Genomic DNA, 21,771 nt, shown 5'->3' with positions numbered 1-21,771 from the left:
GGAGGCTCCCACGCCGCGAGCTCCGCGGGGGTGGCGGAGAAGCCGCCCAAGCGGGGCTCAGGCGCGCGAGGCGACTGAGCTTCCCCGCGCCCTTCGGGAGGCGGAGGCGCGGGCAGCGGAGCAGAAAACGGCTGCGCACGCGCAGTACTTCACGGAAGGGCGGACGCCGAGACGGGGCGCCCCGACACCTGACGTCATCAGGCTGCGCGCCGCCGGCAGTGGGCAGTATGGCGGCTCTGGTAACGCGGCTCTGCCGGGCCCCTGGAACTGCCGCCGGGCCCCTCCGCTTTCTCCGAGCCGGCTCCGCCCGCCCCGCCGCCGCCGCGCTCGCTGTCCCGCCCCACGGCGCCCCCGGGTCGCCGCTGGGCCTGGGCTGGGAGGCGGGGAGCGGGAGGCGGCCGCTGAGCTTCTCCGCGGCGGGGCTGGTGAGCTCGGCCCCCGGCCCGCTGCAGCCCTACCTGCGGCTCATGAGGCTGGACAAGCCCATCGGTGAGTCACGGCGGGGCGGAGCAGAGAGCCGCCTTCCGCTCCCGCGTGTGGGCTGGGACCCCGGGTTCAGCTCCTCGCCCCGCCTGAGCCCGCGGGCCCGGCTGTCCAAGGTGCCGAACAGCTCGGCGCAAGCGCTGTCCGCAGCTGTGGCTGAGGAAAGCCCCGCATTGCCAGGAGCTAGCCGTGGTCAACCGGTGGCTCAATGGACGATTGCTGTTCGTTCATTCCTTCTGAAGCACCTGGCATTAGCCATTATCGCGCGACAGGATGTTGGGCTAGATGGAGAATTGGTCTGACCCAGTGTGGCCATTCTTATGTTCTACCGCAGGCCTTGGTTCCCCTCTCCTTGGGGAATGATGTGCCTCTGTCTCACAGGGATGCTGTGAGGATAAACTCAATGAAGGCTGCTGCAATTAGTGGGGCCTTCAGGGGGAAGGAGTTATAGAAATGCAAAGTGCTGCTATAGAAATGCAAAGTGCTGCTATAAAAATGGATTTTAGCAGCATTCACCTGCCAAGAGACTGCTGGATTGGCTGTCTGCGGCAAAGCTAAACTATCTACAGTAATACCTGTGTCTAGACTGTACAGTCCCTGGTCATCTTTTTCAGTGCACAACTTTCAAAACCACCATTCATCCTCCCGCAATCTAAAACTTCTTGTTGTTTGTCTCAAAAAAGACATTAAGTACAAACTGCCCTTTGAGTTTGAGAGCACTTTTCTTTACAAAAGAAATTCCAGTGTTCGTTGTACAAAAATCATGTTATAATAATACTTCATGCAACAGAAGTCTAGTAATATAAAACACTTAATCAATCCTTTTGTCCTGAATGATCCTTAAGTGGTTTACAGGTGATCTAGTACAGCACCACTCAAAGGATCAGGTGCTGACAGTTTGGTGCCCAGCAACACTGTACAATTATGGGAGGGGAAAATGTTTATCAAGGACAGTAGGATAAATCTCTACACTTGTATATAGTGCCGTGGGATCTTTTATGTCTATGATTGCCATGTGGAAGCCTCTCCCCGCAGGGTAGCTAATCCACCTCCCCAAGAGGTGGTAGAATGTTGATGGGAGAAGCTCTCTTGTTGACATAGTGCTTTTTATACAGGTGATTAGGTAGGTATAACTAGCTCACTAAAGATTGTGGATTTTTCACACACCTGAGCAATATAGTTATACCAATATACATCTGTAATACAGACCTGGCCTTACACAGAGCTCTTCTTCAGGTCTGGGAAACTTGCTCACAAGTTTAGACTAAGGCTATGTCTACACTAGCACTTGTGTCGGTCAGGGGTGTGAAAAAAAGTTTCATCAACAAAAGTGCCAGTGTGAACAGTGCTATGTCAGCGAGAGATGCTCTCCTGCCGACATAGCTACTGCAGTTTGTTAAGGGTGACTTGATTATGCTGTCAGGAGAGTGGCTACATGGGAGACTTTACAGCCTCGCAATTGCAATCATACAGCTGTGCCGCTGTAAGGTCCATAGTGGAGACATAGCGTAACATATTAACACACATTTCAACAGACCTTTTAAGGTGAAATGGCCCATTAACACCCCCCAGTGATAGGGGGGAAAGAAGGGTTGTTTTATAGATTGTTGTAATAAGCCAGAAATCCAGTATCCTGTATCCTTGATAGAAGGATTGCAATTTGTTTGTTCAGGTTAAACGATCAATTAGTCAGCGGGTCATGTAACATTTGGAACATAAAATATTTTACAGATTGGCTAGACAATTCATATAAACTCAGGAGACAAATCCATTTTGGAATATGTCCTTGTGAACAATTGTAAAGGTAGTTAAATATTTGGTTTCGATAGAGATGTGGAACAAGGTGACATAGCAAACAAGTATGCGTCGCATCTTATGTTCTCTGTAATGGCTGATTTTATAGCTACTGTTCAAACACTGCATTCCCTCCATGGTTGAGTTTTCTGTTTTTATTGGGAAAATAGACAAAGCGTCTTTATATTCAACATTTCAATCGAAAAGAAGAAAAAGAAAAATAAAGGAGCAGAATCAAATTGTGGAACTGCAGCACCTTGTACAGATAACCATCTTAGCCGTCTCTCAGCTTTGGTGTTGCAGTTTTAGAAGTTTTAATTAGTAATTCAACACTTATTTACCTTTTGTGGCATGGTAAAGAGTAATTCCATTTATAATTTCTCTTTTTCTAATCTCTTTCAAATTCATTTTTCTAGGAACGTGGCTGTTGTATTTGCCGTGCACATGGAGTATAGGCTTGGCAGCAGAGCCAGGTTGTTTTCCAGACTGGTATATGCTGTCACTGTTTGGTACTGGAGCCGTCCTGATGCGTGGAGCAGGCTGTACAATTAATGACATGTGGGATCGGAACTATGACAAAAAGGTAGAGAAAGCCCCATGGACTTGAAAAGAAAAGACAGGCTCCTCTTAATGTTTGATGAGTAAGTAAATTGCTGGCCTTTTATTGAAGTAAGCCCTCTTTTGTCTTTCACCAAGAGAAACTGGTTGTTTGTCTGGTAGAAATACAGGCTTGTCTGATTAAGACTACTTCCAAGTAATCTTTTTTTTTTTTTCATTCCTCCTGGTTCAGAAGTCATATACTAAGTAATCTGACGTTTACCATTCATCTTTGAAGGGTAAAAGTGACTTTCTTTTTTGTACAACAAAGAGCCACAAGTAGTAAAGCAGTAGTGGTTCTTTGTTTTCTAGATAATTTGTATGTAGGATAAGGTACATCAGATAGTTACAGTGTAATCAGAGCTTAATCAAAATAAGTCCACTTCTTGTAATATTTTCCTAAAAACTGAGCAAAACCAACTGACATGCTTCTTTTAGCCTTGCTAGCCATTCTATATCCAAGAATTATCAGGTGATTTTATACTCCCTTAATTAAACTGGTGGCTATAGTAATGTACCCTAGATAAGAATGAGCTTTTTGTAATGTCAGCATGCAGTTTCCTCAATAATTTTACACTAAGGGCACGTCTTCACTGGCAACATTAAAGCGCTGCCATGACAGCACTTTAATGTGGCTTGTGTAGTCGCAGCAGAGTGCTGGGAGACCTCTAAGACGCAGTGCTCTAAAAAAACTACCTCTGCGAGGGGAGTAGCTACCAGCACTGTTGCACTGTCTACACTGGCACTTTATAGCACTGAAACCGGCAGCGCTCAGTGGGGTGTTTTTTCACACCCCTGAGGGAGAAAGTTGCAGTGCTGTAAAGTGCCAGTATAGACAAGCCCGAAGAGAAGACTGCATAATTTGACACTGTTTGTTCCTGGTGTGTGGTAATAAAAGCTGCTTCCCTTATGGAGTCACTTGCACAATTGGGGCCTAAATACAACAAAATAATGAATTTGCATGAAATTGACAAGAATGTGATTTGATTAACAGTAAGGAGTTTAAAATTCATATAGAACATTATTTTACAAATACAACCTCAGACAGCTGCCTTCCAGAGTGGGTTGGGGGTGTTTCAGTGGTGGTATGGCTAGTTAGTGGTCATTTTGTTGATTTCCTGACTAAAACATCCCTTGCTTTGTCTTACCCACGGCTGAATTTTTCTTGAATGTTAGAGTTAAATTAGTGCACCCATTGAGTTGCATGAAGGTGAAGATAGTTGGCCCCCAAAATATTTTTTATTGTCTCTCACTTAAACTGCAGATCTATAAACTTCTAACTTGGCATAATTGTAGTCTTAACTGAGAGAGGAAAATCAAGCCAAACTTAAAGGGAAAATACTTAGTATTGTTGAAGTGTGCACAAACAACACTTTGGATAAATATTTAGAGCGCTGTAAGCAGGTGGCATTCTTACCTGGCTCTCAGAGTACATTTGTTTTGTATAAAGTGTAAAACTCCTTCCCTGGGGATTTGGTTTTATTAATTTAAATAATGTAAATTCAGCCTCAACTTTCTTCCCAAACTTGGTTGTTCCTAGAGTTTTCCCTGCTTACCTCTCTGCCCCTGAAAGAGGTTCTGTTGCCTTCTATAGCCTGCTTGGAGCTAATTAAATCTATCTGCTAGTATGACCAGGGATGACTATACAGCATCCTTATGTAGGGTTCAAGCATTTAAATGCAGGATGAGTCAACAGAAGGAGCCCTGTAACTCTATTTATAATCCTAGAATCTTCCACCCTATTACAGACATCTTTGTACAGAAACGCTTAGAATGTTTGAACAAAATTGCTCTTAAAATAGGGATATTCAGTGCAAAAAGTTAATTTCTCAATATTGCACTGAGCACACAAATAATAAAATTCAAATCTACACTTTCTACAGTAGTTCTAATTCAGCCTCATTACACATAATCCTGCCTTCATTTTTAAAATGTTCTATATTTTAGTAGGTTTTAATGTTTATTCATAAATATGTACCATATACAGGATGTGAAATATGGTAGAGATAATATTGGTGTCGGAACCTTAACTTTTGAATTCCCTGACTCGTGGGCTGATTTTTCCACCTTACTTTGCATTAAAAACTTTGCATTAAGATATGAGTTTTGCCTATAATGTGTATTTTAACTCAGTGTATTGTATTTAGTATTGAAACTATTCTTTCTTTAGGTTTTAAGAACAGCAAATCGACCAATAGCTGTTGGAGATATCTCAACTTTTCAGTCCTTCGTTTTTCTCGGGGGACAGCTTAGCTTGGCTTTGTGTGTCCTTCTATGCCTAAATTACTATAGGTAATGTATATGTGATCTTTTATTCTTACACGATTTCGCTACCAAGCTAAAGCTAAGTGTGATGAATTTCAACAGTCAAGGCAGTTTTTTGAGAAAGCAACAAATCCATGGTTTTAGAATGAAATAATACTTTCAGTCTTAACTACAGCGTCACTCCTCTGATACTACAGTTGTTACACTAATAAAAATGATACCAGCAGGATCTTGTAAGAGGGACAAGGCAAATTGCCACGTTTATTGTAAATATAACAAAATATTCCTATATGCAATGTCTATGTAGATCCATTCACACACACGTTCTACAAAAAGGTTGTTATAGTTACCAGCCTAGACGTTGCTCGTGCCAAGTCACTTGCCAGGTGGCCTGGACGTGAGAGTGGAGCTGAGTCGTTGTCAGATGTGCATCTGCTGCTCCTGGAGGGCGGTCGTAGAACCAGACTCAAAGAACACAGTCCCTGGACCCAATTTTTATAGGTCTCTGGCTCAATACAAGTCTATGGAAGTTGCTTCATCATGCTGAATTTACAATTGAGATGACGATCAATCAGCTCAATCAGCAGGTGGTACATCCATGACTGCTCCAGGATGGCTAGGTGTTATCTTCTTGTTCTTTCTTGATGCATTTTGGGTGGATTCCGGTTCGCCCTCTGGGGATCATCCAGTTATCTCCACTTTGCATATTCTTCGGACCATCGATATCAAGGTTGAAATTCTTAGGATTAGGCTGGCACCATTTACTAACCAATTATTTCCCTGTTCAGGCTCTCAATTCCATGCACTCATCATTCATTCTTTTACTTAACAACACAATCTGTGACTCTTGATTCATTTAACAAGTTTTATCCCACTATCTATTTTTCCCTCTTTGGATACCAAGATTTACATAGGCATGACAAGGGGTCCCTGCGGGGGAAGAGCATCAGGGTGTTGTTTCAAAGAACAGCATTGTTTTCTCAAAGTTCTTATCATTTTCCAGCACAGACTTTGTCCTATACCGGCCTGAAATAATTAGCACTTTGGCCTTGCATTTGTTACAGAGTGAAATTCAACAGCATGGAACTGATGTTCATACCTTTTGATAATAGCTATAAACTCTTTTGTCTATCTTTATTTCTACTACTACATCATTATAATTCTGTCATACTTTGAGGGTGACCCAACACAGTATTATTTCTTAGACTAGGGAATAATGAGAGTACAATAGAATTATTTAAAGTAAACCATATAAAGTCTCTTAATGAACTTCTTTCATTACAGTATTGCCCTTGGAGCAGCCTCTCTGTCTCTTGTGATCACTTATCCCCTGATGAAGAGAATCACGTATTGGCCACAGTTGGTTTTGGGTGAGCTTCAAAATTGCTAGTTTATCTTCTTTCAGATGTAATTTTTTTTAGTGTTCTGGCAAAATGATAATAGTTGAACTTAAATATCAATGAAGTTGCCTGAAACTACAAATAAGGTCATTGGTATGTTCCACATTTCTTAAACAGATAGTAAAATACTTGGAGTTTCTTTCCCTCATGTAGTTCCTCCTTTCCCCATACTCTGGTGCTGAGAAATAATCCATTTGTCACCTGAGTACCAAGTGGGAGATGTGGGACATTTTTCTCCCAGCCTCCAGAAATTTTTCTTAAATGTGTATTTCACCCTGTATTACAATCTTAAACATTTAAATTAACTGGGGTAAACTGATGCATTGCACTGTCCAACTTGACCCAGTTTGGTGTCCTACCTTAAAATTTTTGTTTCCTATATTTTTTCCACTTTTAGTAACCACTTTTAATATCTACCACCTTTAGTAACCACCATTGTTGTCTGCTCTGTTCTTCTTCCATTTTTCTTCTTTAACAGTTCTCTAAAGCTAACAAATATTAAGCTTAAGGCCTGACATTTAAGAACATGCTTAACTTGAGATATATGGGTAGTCCTGCTGACTTCATTGGGAGTAGTCACATATACAACTGTTTGCAAGATGGGTGTGTGTGTCTATTAGTTAAATTTAATTTAGAGAAAGAATGTGTTGCTATTTATATTGTGTGATTTGTGGTACCTAGATTTGTTACTCAGTTGAAAATTTGTATATAAATGTTATAAACCCAATGTGATATACATTAAAGATTTTATAACAATTCATGTGGCTTATCTTTGTTTGTTTTTTCTTGGTTGAACACTCATTGCACTCTTCTGAAATTTTAAAAAAGAAGAAAAAAAAGTAAAAAGATAAAACATTGCACACTGCAATGTACTGATAACAGCTCAGCTGTCTGCCCTTCAGATACCATATAGTTTCTGTGTTACTGTCCCTAATAGAAGCAGTTAGCCAGCGTCCTTCTCAGTGTTCTCACCAAATATTTCAGAGACTGGAGTGTTAGTCACTTTCCTTCTGCTGCAGATGCAAGAAGAGCATGGAAACCCAGGGATTGGTAGAAGGGAGATGAGTGATCAGCTTCCTACTGTGATCAGCACTCCTGTTTTCCCATATAACTCCTTTCTTTTCCCATGAGAAAATAATAGAATAATACTCTCTTTCCCCCCATCCTCCTGTAAGAGTTCAATGTTTCTGGGTTCATAGATTCCAAGACCAGAATGGACCATTGTGATGATCTAGTCTGAGCTTGTATATAATATAGGACATAAAACTTCCCCAAAATAATTTGTAGGGCATGTCTTCTGGAAAAATATCCAATCTTGATATAAAAATTGACAGTGAGGGAGAATCCACCATGACCCTTGATAAATGATTCCATTGGTTAGTTACCCTCACTGTTAAAAATGTACACTGTTATTTTCTAGAAATTTCTAGACAATTTCTGAATTTGTCTAGCATCAGCTTCCAGCCATTGGATCGTTATACCTTTCTCTGGTAGATTGAAGAGCCTATTATCAAATACTTGTTCCCCATGTGGGTACTTGTAATCAATGTTGTTATAGCTGTGTCGGTCCCAGGATATTAGAGAGACAAGGTGGGTGAGGTGATGGCTTTTACTGCAGCAGCTTTTGTTGGTGGGAGAGACAATGTGTGTTGTTTAGCTGTGATGCTCTGAGTAAGTTTCCCAGACCTGAAGAAGAACTCTCTGTAAGCTAGAAAGCTTGTCTCTCTCACCAACAGAAGTTGGTCCAATAAAAGATATTACCTCACCCACCTTATGTCAGGTTTCAGAGTAGCAGCTGTGTTAGTCTGTATTCGCAAAAAGAAAAGGAGTATTTGTGGCACCTTAGAGACTAACAAATTTATTAGAGCATAAGCTTTCGTGAGCTACAGCTCACTTCATCGGATGCATTTGGTGGAAAAAAAACCACCAAATGTCTTTAAACTTTAAGTGAGTCGCCCCTTAATCTTCTCTTTGTGAAGCTCAAGGAGCTCAATCTATTTAGCTTGTCACTGTAAGGCATGTATCCTAATCCTTTAATCATTCTTGTGGCTCTTTTTTGAACCCCTTCTCCAATTTATCAACATCCTTTATGAATTGTGGGCACCACAACTGGACACAATACTGTAGCAGCGGTCTCACCAGAGCCAAATACGAAAGTAAAATAATCTCCCCAGTCCTGTTCAAGTTTCCTCTGCTTATGCATCCAGGGATTGCACTAGACCTTGGGCCACAATGTTGCACTCGGAGCTCACGTTCAGCTGACTATCCCCACAACTCCCAAATCTTTTTCAGAGTCACTGCTTCCCAGGAGAGAGTGCCCCATCCTGTAAGTGTGTAGGGATTAAAAATCAAAAACCACACAGATGCTTGAGTGTCAAATGTTGATGGAAAATATAATTTAGATTGTTCCTGACTCTTACATTTAGAAGCCTATAATTCTGTATATTCTTCTTATTTCTGTTACTTACAGGACTTACATTTAATTGGGGAGCCTTACTTGGGTGGTCTGCCATCAAAGGTTCATGTGATTGGTCCGTGTGTTTGCCTCTGTACTTCTCTGGAGTTATGTGGACATTGATATATGACACCATCTATGCACATCAGGTGAAGTAATGACATTGACTGTTAACTTTCTCACTGTGTGTGTATTTATGTATAAAACTCACTACTTTGGACTTGCATGCACTACTAATCTTCCCACTGCAATCAGAAGATTTAAAACCTAGAAATGCTTTTAAGAGATTTTTCTCTTATCCATTAGTTTTCACCCCACTAATTACCCTGTCATCCCATGTTTTTCTGCTCACTGTACTATCTATGTAAATTAGTTTATGAATGTACCTGAGTAGAGCCCTTAGTGTTAAAGTGCCGTGTATATCTAAGTATGGCACAGTCAATAGCAGCAGTCAAATGCTAGGCAGCTTTGAGAACCAGGCTGTTTATTTAGGTGCCTAAAAATGGATTTAGGAGCCTAACATTAGACACCTGTTCTTGAAAACCTTGGCCTTAAGGCAAAGCCTTTCTATGGCATCCCTAAAACTACTTTCCCCACCCATGACTTCTCAACTTGTGAATTGCTAGGGGTATTATGTTTTTTTTTTAATAACCTTCTTTATTCTAGGATAAAAAAGATGACATGGTCATTGGTGTGAAATCAACAGCACTACGGTTCAATGAAAACACAAAGCAATGGCTCAGTGGCTTCAGTGTTGCAATGCTCGTGGGTCTGAGTGTGGCAGGAATAAACTGTGATCAGACTTTCCTCTATTACACAGCTGTGGCTACCATCGGTGCTCACTTAGCTCACCAGGTTTGATCTTATTTTTGTACTTCTTTTCTAAATGGAAGCTCTAGTTTACAAATCCTGTATCAGTTTACCTAAAATATTCAGCCATCTTGTCTCAGACTGCTGCAGCAAAAAGAAGGCTTTTCAATAATCGCAGCAGGCAGGTCTGTCTTTATATACCTAAGCATATAGCAGCTTTTTCTCCTCTCCTAATGTTTTTAATGTAGCCATCACCATAGCATTTGGATGTATACCTTAGAGTACATAATAGAGTAGAACCTCAGAGTTTCAAACACCTCGGGAATGGAAGTTGTTACTGAAATATTTGTAACTCTGAACAGAACATTATGGTGGTTCTTTCAAAAGTTTACAACTGGATATTGACTTAATACAGCTTTGAAACTTTACTATGCAGAAGCAAAATGTGGCTTCCCTTTTCTTTTTTTAGTAGTTTACATTTAATACTGTACTACATTTGCTTTTTTCTTTTCCTCTGCTCCTGCTACTGCCTGACTGTGTACTTCTGGTTCCAAATGAGGTGTGTGGTTGACTGGTCAGTTTGTAACTCTGATGTACGTTACTCTGAGGTTCTACTAAACATTAGGATCATTCGCTTAAATTAAAAGGTTTATAAAAGTTAATGAGGGGAAACTAAATGGCCCAGTGGCTTGGCAATGGATGCAGAATCTTTAAGTGGGGTTATGCTCTGAAAAACAGCAATGGAAAAATGGCATTGTTGTTTTTGTCTCCCAGGAACTCAATGAAATTGGCACCACTTACAAATGAATACATATTTTCTAACTGCAAATCCTGCAAACTCAGTCTGGGATCTGAAAGGCAGTCTGGGTTCCCTTTGTCTCACGCTTTATCAACAACTGCAAATATCCTACAACTATAATTTAGTTAACAATTCTGTGTAAGTGCCCGCCAGGAAACAGTCCAGTTTGCTGTCTTATACTATATTGGTTTTAGTGATCTGATAAGTAAAATGTAGTAAAAATCCAACTTACTTAAATCAATAGAATGAGCAGCTAGGACTCAGAATAAACAAAATGAGTAGGTGTCATTTTTATATACTCGCATTTCTTATTTTTAAGTTCAATCATCAGTTCACATCCAGACCTGGCTTGTAGTGATTGTAAGTGGTCTGTAGAAAATGAGCTGGTGGTCTCAGTAGTAAACTGGTGGTAATAGAAGTATAGAGGTAGTTCTTGGTAATAGAGAAGTGTCCATATCCCAGCTGGCAGCCTTGTTAGTAGTCAAGAAGCTAAGAATATAATTGGCATGGAGCCTGATCTGTGATCTCCCCCACATCAGGGTTGTGAGGTACATTGGGGTGATGTGGGGAAGCTTGCACATCTGATACCGGTGCTGTACTCTATGGATAGATTTCATTCTCTCTTACTGCTGGCCTGTCATCTTTCATGAGCACTAAATTCCCTCTTTCTAATTGTGCAAATATTGAATGGCCAGAATTCCCTTACATGGGAGTCAGCACAGCATGAGAACTTCTGTTCTCCAGACCAGGTAGGCTTGGATATTTGAGAATGAAAACATAAGACTTTGTGGGGAGTATAGAACAGTTATCAAGAACATAACCGATCATTCGTCCCTGTGCCCAGTACAGCAAATGCATACACAGAAGTGATATTAGGAAGGTATTTAGTATTCAACTGTCTTTAGTTTGGTAGTTGTTATGACCTTTTTCAAAAAGCTAATTGCAGTCATCTCTTGCTATTCATTCAATCCCCTTTCATCTCTTTTCCCACATGCCCTCCTCTTGCAGTTGCTTGGTCATCATCCTGTTTTGTACCCTGAACATCCCACTGGCAGCTCATGTTTTCTCTTGTCATTTTAAGTAGCAGTGGCCCACAGTGGAGGCAACTAGGCTGGCTAATCCTTATTTCCAGTTGCTATTGCAGGTCTTCTGGGAATTTTCTGTGGATGACAATTTGAGAACCCCTTTCCTGTGAACTCTCGTATTCTTATGTGTGTGTTTGTATTGAATATTTGAGCCAGATTTTTAAAGATACAGATAATACACTATGCACCTATTGTCTGTATCTTTTGGTGCTTAAATACCTTAAAAATCTGGTCCTTAGTATCCATACATGTTACTCATTCTCTTTACTTTCTGATATATCTTCATCCATTTGTCAAGCGCATTTAGGCAGACCTCTGTGTCTGTATCTAATCTAGTGCAGGCACCTAAGTTAACCTGTGTGGAGCTCGTTGTGAGTCCATTGAGGTATGGACCTGTGTCTTTTCTGAAGTGTCTGGCATGTTTGTGCTACTATAGATAATAACAGAACATTATACTGTACTTTCACAGATTTACACTTTGGACATACACAAACCTGAAGACTGTTGGAAGAAGTTTACCTCTAACCGCACAATTGGACTTCTACTTTTCATAGGGATTGTAACTGGAAATTTAAGGAAAAGAAAAGATTCCAAAGAAATGAATGCAATCAACACTGATATTTAGTCTTCATTTTAAAAAGATACTGTATTCAAAAGTAAAAGCACCTTATCCGCAACTGCTACTAGTTTTGTTTAATTAAAGTATTTGGCCAAAGAGTCTGTTTTTAAGAAGGTACTTTAGCAAACAGAATTATTGTTAGTGTGTGCCTTGTGAATACATTTTAAAGACTGAACTAGCAGTGGTCTTGACAACTAAGCTTCTCAGCTGCTTGTGATGATCTTTTATTGTAAAATCCCTGTCCTCCCTCTTGCAAGGAATCTTTTGTAAAATGTTGACTACTGCCCTGGCAGTCTGTAACACTCACAGTAGGTTTCTCAGAGGTCGTGTGAAAATGTAGTAATTTTGTAAAGTAAAATGAAACCTGCTGTGTGAAGCTTTCATGGTTTGATTTTTGCAGCAGTTTTTTGCATGAAATATTTAGCTCCAGTAAATCATTTTTTATCCTGACAAGTTTAGAAACATTTATATTTTGGTTCAGGGTAATAAGTGGAAGAATGACTTGGAAAATTCTTCTGTAGTTCCCTGTGTGATTGGCCAGCTATCGTTCGAAGCCATGTGGAAATGCTTTGCTGGAATCTATTCATAGGCCTCAATTTTTGCCTTTTTTAAATCCCTTTTGAAAACAAACTTCTGCAGCATTGCTTAGACAAAGTGAGCTGATCTGCCAAGAACTAGTGATTGGAATATGGGCTGTATATAAAAACAAACCCAAAATAGCCCAGAACTATTAAAAAGCATACATTGCCATTCAAGTTGTTTGATGTTACAAATCTAATCGTGACTCACCTTTGTGTTTATTACCCTTCAAGATTGTAAGATTTCCGGACTTGTCTTTCCCTGTGTTCTGTAAAGCCTCTAACATGCTTTGGGCACAGTAAAAGTAATAATGGGATGACAAATACGTAGGTGAGAACTATTTAGTATTTTTATTTGTTTCTACTATGAATTACATCATTTAGTGGGTGGTCTAACAGTTCTTTTATTGGCCCTTAATACAGGGCTGTATCCTGCAAGGTTCTGGATGCGTTAATATTCTATTGAAGTCAAAGAATTGAGGGTGGTCAGCCTCTCACAGGAGTAAGTTCATTGATTGTGACTTTCATTAATGTCCTTGATCGTGTGTAATTTACAAGTGAAGCTGCTCAGCCAGCCTGTCATTCCCTCAGTAATTAAACTGTCTAAAGAGAATATACTGTGTAACTTCTGGAGTTAGTTTCTATATAAGGAACAGCAGACACACCTATTACAGGAAAATGGTTGAGTCACTTCCCTGGCATTTCTTTTAGGTGAGGCAGGTGTAGTTTCCTGAAGTTATGAGCTCTGACAGTTCTTGTAAGTAAGGCACCACGCGCTCAACCAAGTTCTTGTGGGCAAACCACTGCCCCCACATAGAGTCCCATTGAAACCACTAGCCTATGGGTACACAGATCTGTTTGCACTGAGTTCATTGCAGGCTTAGGCCTGACTGTCGTTTTCTATAAGTCTTCCATCTTACTTTTATCATTCTTTTGTAAATTTTTTTTCCTCAAAACAAAGTAATTTTCTCTTACTCTTTGAACAAACAAAATATTTTAAGCAAAAAGTAAACAAATTAAGAATCTTATTCACTAAGAATGCATTTTTCAATCAAGTCATACATAACATGTCACTAAGTATTTCAATATGTTTTAGCAACTCATGACAGTTTTGTTTTTCCTGGTGGCTTTTATATCCTAGAATATCAAGGTTGGAAGGGACTTCAGGAGGTCATCTAGTCCAACCCCCTGCTCAAAGCAGGATGAATCCCCAAATTTGGCCCAGATCCCTAAATGGCCCCCTCAAGGATTGAGCTCACAACCCTGGGTTTAGCAGGCCAATGCTCAAACCACTGAGCTATCCCTTCCCCTAACTAGTTTGGGCGAAGTTTTTTCTAAAGCTAGGTAAATTCTATCTTGTCCTGTATTTGTTCTGTGTTTTTTAAAATATTAAGTGGTGTGTGCTCTAGATATCAGGGACTTTGAGACTTTAGATCTGCCTTTAAGTTAACTGTTGCTAATTAAGGTATTGTGCGCATCTATCAAAGGTAGCTGCGGTTTTACGTTTTAAGCCATCTACTCCGAGCTGTGGTGTTGTCATTGGTGATCCTGGGTCACCAATAAGGAGAGAGAGAAAGCTATGTTAATTTTTAGCTTCCTTAGAACTATTGGTTCCCTCTTGCTCCCATGTTGTCAAAAAAAAAAAAAAAGGGGGGGGGCGGTGGAGGAGAAGACAAAACTATTAAAAGAATATCATTAAGGTAATAGCACAGTTCGAGTGGCTCAGTTGGTTTGTTCTTTCCTTAAAATACCCCGTGGTATTCTAGAGGTGGGTGGAGAATTTCATTTGTCATCCTCATCTTGGGGGAAAAAGGACAAAACAAAATACACAACCCCTGTTTATCAGTACCAGTTTAAACTTTTGGCTTACTAACCAAATCTAGACAATTGCTTTCTGGTAGCCTCTATTTTATTGAGGAGTCTGGCCTTTTAAAAATAGTTTCCCCATGTTCCAGATTCTCCGTTATTAAAGTGTTGCATCTGAGTCTCAAAATCATTAGTAATTATCAGTATAACTTGTCCATTGGTGCATGTCCTATTCGACTTTTGTTGGCTCTGTGAGAAGAAAAGGACATGTTGCTGCTGCAGCTAATAGAAGGCAGAAACAAAAGAAGCCTCTACCTGTCGCACTTCATTCCAATCGATTTCACTCACACCAGTGCCACACTGAACAAGGAAACTCCGAACAGGAGAGTGACCTGAATCCTTAAGGAAAACAAAATCAAATCTGAATTGCACCTTAAGAAGACAGACCACACCCTGTCACATATGAAGAATTGTAGACAAATGCAAAATGAAGTCTTTGACAATGTCCATGTACTCTCAGGATTGTTTTAAATACGACGGTCCACTCTGGATGGGTGGCTTGAAAGTATTCATGTGAAGATCCTTGAAATTGCATCTTCAAACGAACTGGGTGGGGTTTTTTAAGTGGATAGATCCATCCAAAATGTTCCCTCTTTTCCTATATTGGATTTTTGTGTATTAACTTCTCCTCGTGTACGTATAATCCCCACCCCCAGATTGGAGTTCTGAAGGAGCATCTTCAGCTATACTTGGTATGAGAGCTTGACATTACTGCATGATTTTAATCCTGTACCTTTTGCCAGTAATGAGAGATGCAGCTGAGGTAGTTAAGGTACTATGGTGTGTGTGTGGCCTTACAAACCTGAAAGGCCAGCACTGGCATGGATAACCAGTGATCTCTAGAGAAAATGTAAGGTTTCAGAGTAGCAGCCGTGTTAGTCTGTATTCGCAAAAAGAAAAGGAGTACTTGTGGCACCTTAGAGACTAACAAATTTATTAGAGCATAAGCTTTCGTGAGCTACAGCTCACTTCATCGGATGCATTTGGTGGAAAAAACAGAGGAGAGATTTATATACACACACACACACAGAGAACATGAAACAATGGGTTTATCATACACACTGTAAGGAGAGTTTCAGAGTAGCAGCCGTGTTAGTCTGTATTCGCAAAAAGAAAAGGAGTACTTGTGGCACCTTAGAGACTAACAAATTTATTAGAGCATAAGCTTTCGTGAGCTACAGCTCACTTCATCGGATGCATTTGGTGGAAAAAACAGAGGAGAGATTTATATACACACACACAGAGAACATGAAACAATGGGTTTATCATACACACTGTAAGGAGAGTGATCACTTAAGATAAGCCATCACCAACAGCAGGGGGGGGAAGGAGGAAAACCTTTCATGGTGACAAGCAGGTAGGCTAATTCCAGCAGTTAACAAGAATATCAGAGGAACAGTGGGGGGTGGGGTGGGAGGGAGAAATACCATGGGGAAATAGTTTTACTTTGTGTAATGACTCATCCATTCCCAGTCTCTATTCAAGCCTAAGTTAATTGTATCCAGTTTGCAAATTAATTCCAATTCAGCAGTCTCTCGTTGGAGTCTGTTTTTGAAGCTTTTTTGTTGAAGTATAGCCACTCTTAGGTCTGTGATCGAGTGACCAGAGAGATTGAAGTGTTCTCCAACTGGTTTTTGAATGTTATAATTCTTGACGTCTGATTTGTGTCCATTCATTCTTTTACGTAGAGACTGTCCAGTTTGGCCAATGTACATGGCAGAGGGGCATTGCTGGCACATGATGGCATATATCACATTGGTAGATGCGCAGGTGAACGAGCCTCTGATAGTGTGGCTGATGTGATTAGGCCCTATGATGGTATCCCCTGAATAGATATGTGGACAGAGTTGGCAACGGGCTTTGTTGCAAGGATAGGTTCCTGGGTTAGTGGTTCTGGTGTGTGGTGTGTGGTTGCTGGTGAGTATTTGCTTCAGATTGGGGGGCTGTCTGTAAGCAAGGACTGGTCTGTCTCCCAAGATCTGAGAGAGCGATGGCTCGTCCTTCAGGATAGGTTGTAGATCCTTGATGATGCGTTGGAGGGGTTTTAGTTGGGGGCTGAAGGTGATGATGCAAGGCACTGAATTTAGCCGTATAGAGTGGAAATCTGTCAACTTCATGAAAAAACTCGCACAGATACAGACAGACATCATCTTCCTCTCCAAATGCAAACAGATGGACATCATACCGAAAGGACTGAAGGTAAAAAATCCATTACAATCTACATACCACACAGACTATGCTGACAGCTTGTGCCACACTCTCAAGGAAACTGCGGAACCACCTGATCAACATCCTCTACAGCAAACAGGGAAAGATTAAGAATGAGCTCTCAAAACTGGATACTCTCATAAAGAACCAACCTTCCACACAAACTTCCTCGTGGCTGGACTTTACAAAAACTAGACAAGCCATTTACAAAACACACTTTGATTCTCTACAAAAGAAAAAGGACACTAAGCTATCTAAACTACTATATGCCACAAGGGGCCACAACAATGGTTCCCGTAACCCACCCAGCAATATTGTTAATCTATCCAACTATACTCTTAGCCCAGCGGAAGAATCTGTCCTATCTCGGGGCCTCTCCTTTTGCCCCTCCACCCCCACGAACATGATACAGTTCTGTGGTGACCTAGAATCCTATTTTCGACGTCTCAGACTCAAGGAATATTTCCAACACACCTCTGACCAACATATTAACCCACAGAGACCTTCCTGCCAACACTACAAAAAGAAGGATTCTGGGTGGACTCCTCCTGAAGGTCGAAACAGCAGCCTGGATTTCTACATAGACTGCTTCCGCCGACGTGCACGAGCTGAAATTGTGGAAAAGCAGCATCGCTTACCCCATAACCTCAGCCATGCAGAACACAGTGCCATCCACAGCCTCAGAAACAACTCTGACATCATAATCAAAAAGGCTGACAAAGGAGGTGCTGTCGTCATCATGAATAGGTCGGAGTATGAACAAGAGGCTACTAGGCAGCTCTCCAACACCACTTTCTACAAGCCATTACCCTCTGATCCCACTGAGAGTTACCAAAAGAAACTACAGCATTTGCTCAAGAAACTCCCTGAAAAAGCACAAGAACAAATCCGCACAGACACACCCCTGGAGCCCCGACCTGGGGTATTCTATCTGCTACCCAAGATCCATAAACCTGGAAATCCTGGACGCCCCATCATCTCAGGCATTGGCACCCTGACAGCAGGATTGTCTGGCTATGTAGACTCCCTCCTCAGGCCCTTCGTTACCAGCACTCCCAGCTATCTTCGAGACACCACCGATTTCCTGAGGAAACTACAGTCCATTGGTGATCTTCCTAAAAACACCATCCTAGCCACTATGGATGTAGAAGCCCTCTACACCAACATTCCACACAAAGATGGACTACAAGCCGTCAGGAACAGTATCCCCGATACTGTCACGGCTAACCTGGTGGCAGAACTTTGTGACTTTGTCCTGACCCATAACTATTTCACATTTGGTGACAATGTATACCTTCAAATCAGCGGCACTGCGATGGGTACCCGCATGGCCCCACAGTATGCCAACATTTTTATGGCTGACTTAGAACAACGCTTCCTCAGCTCTCGTCCCCTAATGCCCCTACTCTACTTGCGCTACATTGATGACATCTTCATCATCTGGACCCATGGAAAAGAAGCTCTTGAGGAATTCCACCATGATTTCAACAATTTCCATCCCACCATCAACCTCAGCCTGGACCAGTCCACACAAGAGATCCACTTCCTGGACACTACGGTGCTAATAAGCGATGGTCACATAAACACCACCCTATATCGGAAACCTACTGACCGCTATTCCTACCTACATGCCTCTAGCTTTCATCCAGATCATACCACTCGATCCATTGTCTACAGCCAAGCGCTACGATATAACCGCATTTGCTCCAACCCCTCAGACAGAGACAAACACCTACAAGATCTCTATCATGCATTCCTACAACTACAATACCCACCTGCTGAAGTGAAGAAACAGATTGACAGAGCCAGAAGAGTACCCAGAAGTCACCTACTACAGGACAGGCCCAACAAAGAAAACAACAGAACGCCACTAGCCATCACCTTCAGCCCCCAACTAAAACCTCTCCAACGCATCATCAAGGATCTACAACCTATCCTGAAGGACGAGCCATCGCTCTCTCAGATCTTGGGAGATAGACCAGTCCTTGCTTACAGACAGCCCCCCAATCTGAAGCAAATACTCACCAGCAACCACACACCACACAACAGAACCACTAACCCAGGAACCTATCCTTGCAACAAAGCCCGTTGCCAACTCTGTCCACATATCTATTCAGGGGATACCATCATAGGGCCTAATCACATCAGCCACACTATCAGAGGCTTGTTCACCTGCGCATCTACCAATGTGATATATGCCATCATGTGCCAGCAATGCCCCTCTGCCATGTACATTGGCCAAACTGGACAGTCTCTACGTAAAAGAATGAATGGACACAAATCAGACGTCAAGAATTATAACATTCAAAAACCAGTTGGAGAACACTTCAATCTCTCTGGTCACTCGATCACAGACCTAAGAGTGGCTATCCTTCAACAAAAAGCTTCAAAAACAGACTCCAACGAGAGACTGCTGAATTGGAATTAATTTGCAAACTGGATACAATTAACTTAGGCTTGAATAGAGACTGGGAATGGATGAGTCATTACACAAAGTAAAACTATTTCCCCATGGTATTTCTCCCCTCCACCCCACCCCCCACTGTTCCTCTGATATTCTTGTTAACTGCTGGAATTAGCCTACCTGCTTGTCACCATGGAAGGTTTTCCTCCTTTCCCCCCCCTGCTGTGGGTGATGGCTTATCTTAAGTGATCACTCTCCTTACAGTGTGTATGATAAACCCATTGTTTCATGTTCTCTGTGTGTGTGTATATAAATCTCTCCTCTGTTTTTTCCACCAAATGCATCCGATGAAGTGAGCTGTAGCTCACGAAAGCTTATGCTCTAATAAATTTGTTAGTCTCTAAGGTGCCACAAGTACTCCTTTTCTTTTAGAGAAAATGTAATAGCTCTCAGCCCTGCTGATTGATTTAAAATTTTAAGTAGACTTACATTTTCAAAGCAGTCTTCGAAGGGAAAAGGCTTGGGGGTCAGGGGAAGAGTTAATGAAAAGTATGTAAGAGAACATATGTATACATTTTTGCAAACCAGATCCCAGTTACCCTAAAGGTCAGCTTCAACTATTCTGTCCCCATCTATTCTCTATGTAATGGTGGGTGTAGGTGTGGGGGGAGGGGAGGGGAGGGAGCAGGATCTCAAGTTCCTTGAAGTTCATGGTTTTGCTTGTACAAATCTCCTTGATCTCCCAGAGGATGACCCTGCAGGTATATACGTAGATACCCTGGTATAAAGAGTGCCAGTGTGCTGAACTGTCTGAAATTCATCCTTGGTATGGAGGCTTGAAGGCCCCCCAGACCACGTAAACCTTGTACAGCCAGAGACTGTAGATGTCTTAGGTCTGAGTAGGCTAGTATATAAGGTATTCAAGGATTAGGAATACTGGATCTGTGATTGTGTATGTAGTGGTGCAGAAATCTTCCAAAGGGGCTGAATTAATGCCCCAGAGCCTCTTTCTGAGATGGAAAATGAATTCCATTGCCTTTTGTAAACCCCCCATGGAGTTCTGCAGATACAATCAGGTTACTTGGGTTGGGATTTTCAAAAGTATCTAGAGGATTTAGGAGCACAAGTTCCATTGACTTTCAGTTGGACTGGTGCTCGTGAAAGTCATGTAGGAGCATTGGAAAATCCAAATCTTGGTCTTCCACGGCAGAATTTCAACTTGCACAGTGTAGCAGCTCTGGAGCTAGACGTGTTAAAACGGTAAACAAACATTTTGAAATGCACTGGTCTTTATTTTTTGGACTGTAACGATTATTACAGAAATTTTAATTTTTGTTTTAATCACAAATGTGCGCTTAATGTAAGCGTTATGGCCCCAGTTCTCAATTGACTTACACTGGTGTAAATTGGGAATAATACTCAGTGCAGGCTGTAGAGTCAAACCAGTATAAAACTGATGGTATAAAGAATCGGTCCACTTGTGTCAAAATTTTTACCATTTATCATTTTATGTTTACGCACTCATTTCTTCTGTTCTCCCTTTCTTTCTCCCATTCATTTTCTTTCATTCTTTCTCTGTTGGAGCATTTTTTTTAACCCCTTGCTTACTTTTTTTTTAATTAAAAAGCCAATTTTCACAATGGTTTTAATCATACCAAACTCAGGACATTTTAAGTTTTGTTTTCAATAATATCTGTAACTCTACCACATTTCTTGTGTATATATGCAAAATTCACAATCTGTATTCAAAATGTAACAAGGAATTTGAGTTACTATGTGAACAAAGATTTCAATTCTGAGTTTTGCAAGATTAAATCTCACCCTCAGTATTGCATAATTTCTTTTGTATCTAACATGCATCATTTTGTGATGGAAAAACAGATGACTGTTCTTACAAAATATCTTTTCAGGTCAATTTGTGATATCCTATAATTAAATTCCTTGATGACAAGTAGCTAATAGCAATTTTGGAAAGCCACCTGGTTAATTTACATGTTGCAATTTGTGTAGCATATGGAATATATATAAGGGACGTGGTTGAAGTTGGACCAAGAAAAGCGATCTCTCTCTCCAAGACTGCTCTGCAAGTGGTATGTGCATATTTCTTTGTTTAGTTTGAGAGAGAATTTGGCAAAGTTCGATGTATTAAAACTTGCAAAAGCTGTTAGCTGCTGAGTTGATTATTTCTGGGAAGGGAAGTTAGTAAAAAGTGTAAATGTTTAGTTTTCTGCTCAGCAAACCAAGTAAGGTAAAATGAAATATGCTATAAATCCTGTTAGTGGGTATTTGGCAAAATTATGCACCTAAGCTGAAAAGCAGAAAGTCTTTTTTGTTTGGTTCTTTTTGCCCGCCACTATTCAGATTGTACAAATGTATTGAAATTGATATTTCCCAGAAAGTTTGAGGCT

At 41.1% G+C, this 21,771-nt stretch overlaps 1 protein-coding gene across 1 annotated transcript; it reads left to right on the top strand.

Annotated features, from left to right (window-relative positions):
* The first annotated feature begins 197 nt into the window (after positions 1 to 197).
* On the top strand, positions 198 to 12,688 carry COQ2 (coenzyme Q2, polyprenyltransferase). The gene is made up of 7 exons (XM_038399100.2): positions 198 to 489; positions 2,694 to 2,860; positions 5,045 to 5,166; positions 6,424 to 6,509; positions 9,010 to 9,143; positions 9,661 to 9,849; positions 12,158 to 12,688. The coding sequence occupies exons 1-7, from the start codon at positions 228 to 230 to the stop codon at positions 12,311 to 12,313; spliced, it is 1,116 nt and encodes a 371-aa protein (XP_038255028.1). The 5' UTR covers positions 198 to 227; the 3' UTR covers positions 12,314 to 12,688.
* Positions 12,689 to 21,771: the final 9,083 nt, after the last annotated feature.

Source organism: Dermochelys coriacea, chromosome 4 (genome assembly GCF_009764565.3).
Source record: "Dermochelys coriacea isolate rDerCor1 chromosome 4, rDerCor1.pri.v4, whole genome shotgun sequence".
In the NCBI taxonomy this organism is placed as follows: domain Eukaryota; kingdom Metazoa; phylum Chordata; order Testudines; family Dermochelyidae; genus Dermochelys; species Dermochelys coriacea.
The sequence above is the reverse complement of the archived record's forward strand: the minus strand, read 5'-3'. Positions and strand labels throughout refer to the sequence as shown.